Source organism: Takifugu flavidus, chromosome 3 (assembly GCF_003711565.1).
Source record: "Takifugu flavidus isolate HTHZ2018 chromosome 3, ASM371156v2, whole genome shotgun sequence".
Classification (NCBI taxonomy): Eukaryota; Metazoa; Chordata; class Actinopteri; order Tetraodontiformes; family Tetraodontidae; genus Takifugu; species Takifugu flavidus.
In genome coordinates this window covers 17,567,482-17,576,793 of record NC_079522.1, presented here as the reverse complement: position 1 = coordinate 17,576,793, position 9,312 = coordinate 17,567,482, and the positions used below count along the sequence as shown (strand labels likewise).

General features: G+C 42.0%; 1 protein-coding gene across 3 annotated transcripts; it reads left to right on the top strand.

Annotated features, from left to right (window-relative positions):
* Positions 1 to 392: 392 nt before the first annotated feature.
* dhrsx (dehydrogenase/reductase (SDR family) X-linked) lies at positions 393 to 9,021 on the top strand. 3 transcript variants are annotated; one of them, XM_057027142.1, is made up of 7 exons: positions 393 to 551; positions 5,915 to 6,022; positions 6,326 to 6,394; positions 6,798 to 6,899; positions 6,969 to 7,176; positions 7,284 to 7,491; positions 7,920 to 9,021. In XM_057027142.1, exons 1-7 carry the CDS (start codon positions 452 to 454, stop codon positions 8,094 to 8,096), a joined length of 972 nt encoding a protein of 323 aa, XP_056883122.1. In that variant the 5' UTR covers positions 393 to 451; the 3' UTR covers positions 8,097 to 9,021. The 3 variants fall into 3 exon arrangements, 2 of the variants coding, with proteins under 2 accessions (XP_056883122.1, XP_056883123.1); XM_057027143.1 differs by lacking the exon at positions 393 to 551 and adding an exon at positions 3,542 to 3,705; XR_008949654.1 differs by lacking the exons at positions 7,284 to 7,491; positions 7,920 to 9,021 and adding an exon at positions 1,666 to 3,705 and having other exon boundaries at positions 394 to 551; positions 6,969 to 7,041.
* The last annotated feature ends 291 nt before the right edge of the window (positions 9,022 to 9,312 follow it).

Here is a 9,312-nt window from a genome sequence, read left to right as displayed (position 1 = left end):
TCATCTGTTGCAATCAAAATTGTTTCTAGGTGCTTTCCAGAATCCCAGGGCCTGACCCCCCAACAAGCAACAGTGGCAAGGAAAAACTCCCTTTTAACAGGAAAATGGATTTGATAAAAAGGTGTGTGTTATTATCCCAAACCACGTGAGAAAAGGTGAGTTGTCTGTGCACCTTGCTGGGGGAAAAAATATTTCAGAGAGATTCCTTAGGGAATAAGAAACGCGTTTAGTGACATTATGTCGGGGGAAACACAGAGCAGTTTGTACATAAACTCAAATTGTGACTTCTGGTCACGCTAAACCCTCTGCACTGTTCCCATACTATTGTATAACGTAGTTTTGGTGGGCGGAACCAAGTAGTTTCCCCCGCGCAGGCTCCGACACGGACCTATTTATTGGACGCACAAACAGACGAAGACCAGTCGGGCGAAATTCTGTCGGAACCGGAGGAATGTGGCTGCACTCGGTGTTGCTGCCTCTTCTCAGGCTCTATCTCTGTGGAATCAAAGTGCTGGTCTATCAGATGTTTAACAGGTCCTTCACGCTGCCAGGTCTGGTCATTTTTATATTTTAATTTATTGTAAATGTAGCTTTGGAGAAAGAACCTGACACCTTTGTTGGTGTGCCTAATTAAATAAACTGATTTTCAGTGTTTCATTTTGAATCATTAGTAAGTCGATCAGCAGTTCTCTGGTAGATTTTATATTTATTTCTACATGCAAACATTGCTGACCTCGGTGTTCATTATGCTATTTTAGCAAGAATGAAGTCCTGTCGACTTTGAGTGTTTTGATTATTGCGACTTAAAAATTGTACAATATATCACAATAAAGAAAGAAGTATAATCTCCATTTCCAGGTGCGATTATTTTGCACAGTATGTGTCATGTGCCATGAAAAGACCACTGTGGAAAAGTCTAGAGAAATTTTATCAATCAAATTCCAGAAAGAAAAAAACAATAACAGTGTAATTACATTCAAACCAACCCAAAACATAAAAAATCTGTGCATCATACATGTTGAGGAATCAAGGAGAATCTCTGCATATTCTTCAGAAATATACAGATAAATAAACAGGTGATGTAGTCACTTCATGTTAGTATCCTGTTTTTTTCTGGCTTGGATCTCTTGGACAGAATATCATGGAAATTGTCACGAATGAAAATAATGTAGTCCACAACCCAGACTTTAGCATTGTGTGGCTGTTTTTTGGTTAATTAAATTGGAGGTTTTCACCGCCCAACAGCAGGACGAAAGGCCATTTTCACTGGTGAGCCTGAAGCTTTTGTTCTTGTAATCTCAAAAAGAATGCAGGCTAATAATAATTCAAAGCATATGATTAAGATAAGATCGTGACTCACTCAAGGCGATTTACATGGATTTACCTAAATAGCTATGTATTGTATGTCTTGGTGCCAAGAAGGTTCACAATAGGCTTTGAATTTTACATCAAGCATTAAAATGTGCTGAACCTTGAACAGCAGTGGGTGATGAAGGAAGAAAGATGGTAGTTTGAGGAAAGATTTAGTGAGTACAAGAAAATAACCACCCTCTTAACTACATGTAAGCAATGAAATAATTAATTGTCCCATTCAAGCATGGCTTTAACAATTGTTTCAATGTTTTTGTCACCATCCTGAAGTGTTTATCTCACTATCCCTGTTAGGTTCTCAATAGGTGACGGCATCCTGAAGGAACCCATGGAGGGTAAAAGTTTAGGACCTTCATGCTCTGGCCTTAATCTGGTCGCACATCCGCGAGCAAAAAGTAAAGTTTGGAAATACTTTGGATTTGACACAGATGCAGATGGCTGCATATTGCACTGGAAACGGATATATTGTCGCGTATGCATGAATCAAATAGCCTACTCTGGTAACACCTCCAACCTTTCATACCACCTTGAAAAGTACCATCCTGTCGAGTTCAGCGAGTTCGTGAAGAGCAATTCGGATCAGGCACGTGAGGTGTTCGGCACCGTATTCTCTAGAACAAAGACCGAGCCTTCAGTCTCCAATCTTCAACACTTGACCCAAGAAAGCAATTTACGTCAAAGCTTGGACTATGAAAACAGACGTCACGGTGATCTGACAGCGGCCATCGTCACCTTCATTTGTGAGGGCTTGTACCCCGTTTCTCTTGTTGAAGAACCATCCTTCAAGACCTTAATGACTACAATTGATCCGGGCTATTCTCCACCATGTAAAAGTGACCTGTTGGTTAAAATGCTTCCTCAGATGTACAGCCGCACCCGGGACGTGGTCCTTGGTGAACTTGCCAGTGTGGCGTACTGCGGCATTGCTACGGACCTTTGGCAAAGTCAAACTCAGAATAGAACATACATTTCCCTTTACCTACATTCAGTTAATTACGCCAACACAAGTGGCTTCTCAGTGATCAACAGGTGTCTTAAAACCTTTGAAGTTCAGGAGGACAACACGGCTGAGAACATCACCCGAGCCATGTATGAAACCTTTGTTGATTGGGGAATAACTCACAAAATTACCGGGGCCACCACAAATGGTTCAGTAGACATCGTCAAAGCTTGTTCACTTCTGGAGCTTTCCGTGGAAATGCCTTGCCTTGGGCACACCATCAATCGCGCGATGGATGAAGCGTTTCAACTGCCGAGAGTCGACGGTGCTCTTGGATGTTGCCGCAAACTCATTGATTATTTCAGAGGCACGATGATGCATGTTCTGGAAGAAAAACAGAGGCAGTACAACCTTGCTCAGTGCGTTCTTATCACAGACCGCGGGGGGTCATGGTTAGCCACGTTAGCAATGCTACGAAGACTCAAAGAGCAACAAGCTGCAGTGACCGCAGCACTGAGAGAAGTTTCTAGCAGCCCAAATTTTAGCTGCAATGGCCCTGACTGGGTGCTATTGGAAGGCTTGATTGAAGTCCTTCAGCCTTTTAAAGTTGTGGCCAACATGATATTGTCTTGTCAGTATCCGGTAATTAGCATGGTGCGACCTGTGCTTCACATGCTGCTCAACACAACCCTCAAGGTCAAGGAAGGGGATCCGAAAGAAATAAGCATGACAAAAGAGGTTATTTCAAAAGTGCTGTCGAGCACATATTCACAGTCATCACCTGAATTTTCAACATTCCTGGACATCTCTACCTTCCTGGATCCTCGCTACAAAAAACTGCCTTTTCTAACTATCCAGGACCGCTCCAAAGTTGAGAGCGATGTCATTGAAGAGGCAAAGGCAATTCTGGAGAAGCAAATTGCAGCGCGGCCATGCCTCGATGATTCTGCCTCGGTATCTGATGAGCCACCAATCAAAAAGCTCACACCTCTTAGAGACCAAGCGCCCACCAGTGCGGTCCAAGAAAACCCTCTGGCTGCGATATTTTGTCAGCCCGGTTCAGATCACAGTCAGGAGGAGCTACACATGCAGGTGGTAGAAGAACTAAGCAACTACAAATCACAACGTGTTCTCGGTTTGAACGAAGATCCTTTACTGTGGTGGTCAAGTCACGCGCACTTATTCCCCACCCTCCCCAAGGTGCTGCAGAAATACTGGTGCATCCCTGCTACGAGTGTGCCTTGTCACAGGCTGTTTAGCTCCTCTGGAGCCGTTCTGTGCGGGAAAAGAAACCGCATCGCTCCAGCTTTAGTCGATCAACAGGTCTTCGTGTACGAGAACATGCGAAGCTACCACGAGCCAGAACTCTGCGAGGATGATTCCAACAGCATTTCGTAAGGGAACTTGTCTGGGAATGCCACTTGAATGATTTTATCGTTGAATTGGAAGTTTTAAAACTAACAAGAAGTATCAGATTTTTTAATACCAAAATGCACTAATGAGGGGTAGAAACAAGGTTCTGTAGAGGACCTGGTTATTTTATCAAGTCGTCTTGATTAAAAGGTCTTTAGCTTCTACTGTGTAGGTGTAGCATGTGTTGAAGTTAAAGGTTCCATATTATGAAAAATGTGTTTTTCTGATCTGTTCATATATAAGCCTACCAAGTTAAAAAATATGGAAAGCAAAGGCGTCCTGGAAAACAGGGCTCCTACAGGCTGTTCTGATTCAGCTCCTGGCCTGACAGGTAGTGGCCAGGCAGGCGTTGACCGATGGAGATACTTAGCATTTAAAGGTGCAGGCAGAGAAACAGTCTGTTCTCACATGAGCAACTTTAATGCTGCATTTCCACTGTCAGTATCGGCTCAGCGTTACTTGATTTTGTTAGCCGCCACTGTCTTTGAGGAATGTTTCCACTCCAAAAGAGTTCCGCGCTTAACTGCTGTGACACACACACTCGTTGCTCCTGCCTCGCAGGGCTCCCATTGCTGTAAGCGTGTTGTTCAACTCTGTTAAATATTAGCTTTGCACTTGCTGTTGTATTGCCAGTCATAACAGAAGAGATCAAAATCATGACACATTATATGTATTACAGGGTCAAAATCCAGACACATTGCAAAGTGCAAAGTCCAACACTTAAATACATGCACAACTCGAGTACGCAATCAGAATACAACTGCAACACAAAGATAACTTATTAAGCAAAACTACCATTCGTTTCGTTCATCAATTGTTGCCGGACAGAGTTGGCACTGGTGGATAACTCGCTAGTTCATTTGCAACAACGTTGCTTTCTAAATATAGTTGTTTGTTTAAAAGTGAACTCGTGGAATAACTACCGTAAAAAATGCTAAATGTCACAAAATTCCAACGCTCTGTGTAGTTTCCTGCAACCCCATGACGGTTGATGCAACTCTCCCTCCCATATTTTAAAATTAAGAAACGCACACATTGCTGATGCGGTGTTTTAAAAATGGTGGGTTTGAGTTTTCTGAAACCTGCCGCGCATGTGACTCGCCAGTGATGTCAGCCCCCCTGGACAACCACTGTGTCTGCAATGTGTCAACATCATTTTCTGGAATCTGAAAAGAACCCGGCTGCTTTTTTTTTGGAACCCAGAAGGTTCAGGTACCGAGAAAAGTGGTACCGGGTCCATTTTCTCAGTGGAAATGCGAGTAAAGTAGACTAGAGCTGATACAGTCAGTGGAAGTGTGGCAAAAAACTGCTGAAATTCAAGGCCATGGATGGGTTTGGGGCAATACTGCTGGACTTCTGACAGCATTTATGAAATTGATAAAATACATTTTAATAATGGTGTTTTTTTTGTTTTTTTTAAAAAATGTTTTCCTGAAAGTGAAATCAGTTGTGAAAATGGGTTGAGACCTTTTCAAGTTCGAAGCCACTCAAAGGACGACTTGATGATCACTACTTTCCATCTAATAAGCCAGCATTTATACAGAAAAGGTCTCAGCAACTATTGAACCTACAGAACTGGCAAACGTGTCTTCAAACGTCATTTATTTTAAGAACAAATAATCTGTATATTCATATTGCAACACTAATGATGATGAATGTATGATGTCGAAGTAAAAGCATTTATTTTTTAACTTTAAATCCTTTTTTCTCCTTTTTTAATTGCATCCCTGTTGCAGGTTTTTAGTAGCTACTCAAGCTTTTACAAATCCGAGATCAATCTTAATGTTTTATCTGGGCCCGAAGGGAACAATTGGCCAGATGAGAAGGTCCCAGCAGAGGGATTGCTGCTTTTCAGCCCTTCTCTGAGACATTGAGAAAGAAAGCTTGTACTGAGTGGGACTGTGGATCAAAACCAATCTGCAAATAGCAGCAGTGTGAGGATATAGATTTAGTGTCACTGATAACATCACCGATAAAACAGATCAATATTTAGCGAGAAAAATCTGTGGTTGCTCTGATTGTTTTTCTGCTTTTGCCACACATCAAAAAGTTTTGTTTGCCACTTTGGACTTTGACCCTGGAATGATTTAAACTGTGTTTCCTATCTGAGTGATTCAGTCTATATTTGCTATCAAAGCAAATCCCAAAGATGGATAATGTTCTCATGTGGTCCTTTTCCCTCTTACACAGTCTTGCCCAAGCAAAATGGAAGGGTTGCCATTGTGACGGGGGGTACCAGAGGAATGGGTTTAGAGACGGCAAGACACCTGGCAAGCCTGGGCATGCATGTTATCATAGGTAGGCTTCTGTCCAGGACAAACATGACCTGTGGTCCACATGGAACTTACATCATCCTTTAAGCATGTCTAGCAGCAAAGGGGCCTACTGAGCTACACTGTGTAACAATTTCAACTTACTGCAGTTTGAAATGTGCCATTAATATGTTATGATTGACTAATGGAGCCCCGGTGGTCAATTTTAGGCGGCAAGTATATTAATTACCTGTGAAAAAGGTGACAGGAGCTATGGTTTAGTGTATGATAAGTCTTATTATTGAGTTATGAAGATCTACCAACCCTCTCTGATCTTCATCAACACCAGTGGGGATTGAAAAAGAAGAAGGAAGAGCAGCTGTCAGGATGATCCAAGAAGATAAGAACGCGGGTAAAGGTAATAAACATGTCTGTTAGTATTTTGCTGCACCTGCATCACTTCTAGTCATGCTTATTGATGCAGTTGGATCAACTTTAACAAAAATTCAAATTTGTAATTAACATCATTGATTCATGATAGCATATTTATCTTGTAATGCAGTATAAGGTCATTACGCACAGTTCTGAAACCTAGTCAGGGTGGCTTTACAGGATTAGCTCTGTCAGGAATCCGTGCTAACAGCAGGAGACCTAACTCCAAAAGTACTTTTCTTTCCAATGAAAATGTCAGGGAAAAAAAGAAAAACCTCACAGCAGAGATGAATCGAATCAGAAAAACACTCCTTCAGGTTTTGATGAAATGCCATCTGTGGTGAACAGTGTGTAACTGTAAACACTTTTATTTGTTTTTGTGTCAACAGCCGAGTTTGTCTATGTGGATCTGACCTCTCTGAAATCAGTGCGACAGTTTGCCCATACGTTCAGAAGCAGAGGGCTCTCCCTTCACGTTCTGGTCAACAACGGTAGGCTGCCTTTGTATTGGCTTTACGTTTATTCCCCATCTAAACGTTCCTCTGTGCTCCCCCGCGCAGCTGGAACCATGCTGGTCCCCGAGAGACAAACAGAAGATGGGTTCGAGTTCCACTTTTGCCTCAACTACCTCGGCCACTTCCTGTTGACCAACCTACTGCTGGACATCCTGAAGAAGTCGGGTAAACACGGCCAATGCTCCAGGATTGTCAACATGTCCTCCGCGACGCACTACTCAGGAATCATGCTAATGAACGACTTAAACAGGAGGTACAACCTTCAGGAGGAACAGCTTGTTCTCTCACCCCCAGTAAAATCACTCAGATCAAACTAATGTTCGTTTCCAAGTGCGATGATCTGCTGTCCCTCGTCCGCAGGAAGTGTTACAGTTCCCATGGTGCATACGCTCAGAGCAAACTGGCGCTGGTTCTCTTCACCTACTACCTGCAGGAGCAGATGACTGCTGGTGGGTTCCCAGTGACCGTCAACGCCGTAGACCCCGGCATGGTCGACACAGCGCTGTACGACAACCTGTGGAGCCTCGCGCAGGCGGCAAAGAAGCCCGTGGCCAAGATACTGTTCAGGGTAACGTTTATCCACCGAAACTATTTGTTGGTTTTGGCTTTTTTAGTTTGTTTTTGCTTTTAATCTACAGTATCAGCCACATCCAGTTGCCTCCAACTTGCATTTCTGTTGTCATTAATCATTTCCCTGCTGCGGTGTCTCCAAAATATTTTTCTGTGAATTTAGCAAAAAAAAAATTACTTGAATTTAAATTAAAAAAAAAAAAAAAAAAAGACCCAAACCATGGTGGTGTGTGAACATAGAAATTAAATTACACCCTCCTAAAAGGCCCCAATTCGTCTCGGTTTCCAATTGGGTTCTTTTTAATCTTCGTCTGACTGCTTCCAAAGCATGTGATTAAACCTCTTTTCCAGTCAAAGAAAGAATCTATTTTGTGAGTGCCACTGAGGTTCCTGGGAAGCTGAACTCATTTGTGGCCCCTTCCTCAGACGCCAGCAGAAGGCGCCGCTGTAGCCATCTACGCTGCCGCCGCGGCAGAGTTGGAGGGCGTGGGCAGCTGCTACCTGTACAACGGTGAGAAGAGACGCTCAGCAGACGTTTCCTATGACTCTGAACTACAAGCTGAGCTGTGGGAGAAGAGCTGCCAGCTGGTGGGCCTGAAGTAGTCTGAAGATGTGTCCTACAAAGATCTCCATGATTGTATGACTTCAGAAGTGCAACTTAAATGAACGTTAACAATTGGACGAGTCCACTGGTTAAATGTACTCCAGCACAACACATTTAAACTACAAAGAGATCAAACTAACAGCCTAGAGGAAGGGGAATTGCTGCTCCACAGGCACTCTGTGGCACCGACACTGGAGCCTTCAATTTAACCTGTTTAATTTATTATCAGTATTTAAGGTTATTTAATCACTGATCATAATAAACCATTTGTTTTCTGTCCATATCAGTGAAAGAAGTAAAGCCCTGGCTTTTAATAGATGGTTTATAGAAGGGTTGTCATTCTTCTACTTAGAACAAGCCCGCCAGGCCATTTAGTCTGGCCCGAGTTGTGTTCTGCCCCACGGGTCGAAAATCAAATCAGAAATTTTTTTAAATGTATAAAAGATTCAATTAGAGGTCTCATTGGTAATGGGTTATTTTAGTAGGGCGTCCAACTTGAAATTAAATTGTGGCCTGTGCATTAAAGGAGCCGAGACCATGGCTTCACAGTAAATTGCTGCCAATAAATGTGCCTTCTACACTAAAATGAATCATGTAACGTTAATTTAGTGAGGGCAGAAATTGTGAGCTTTGTTTAGACATTCCATAGTTAGGCGTGTTCATAAAGTGGCTTGTTGAGCAACCTAAATGCTTAATGGTGCCTTTGTTAGCCTATCAACAGAAGCTTGTTTACCACGTGTTGTTTGTTACTATATACTATACTATATATTGTGTGAAAATTCAAAATGTGCCATGTCATTTTGGGTATAGTTGAGAAAAGACTGCTTATCTGTTAAATATGATTTATTTCAAATTATGAATGTAAATCAAAGTGCCTGTAAATCTAATTTCTGAGCCACCATTAAAAAAATAAAATCACCTATACATTTTGCTTTATGTTTTAGTTTGGAATGTATATATACACAGATTTGGCACTGAATCATGAAGTTAATTGCAGTAAGCACAATTCTGTTGCAGTATTTTGGTAAACCAACCTGTTTCACTTTGTTCTCCACTGTTCCGCACTAATACCGTAAATTACATTTAATTACCTGATTCAAATCAATAATTTGTAGGTTATTGTGTTCGTATTTTATTAACGTGCACTTTTGTTTTTGGACTTCGGTTAAGTCAGTTAAGAAAAGTAAGATAGTAGAAATAGTGTGTGGGACATAA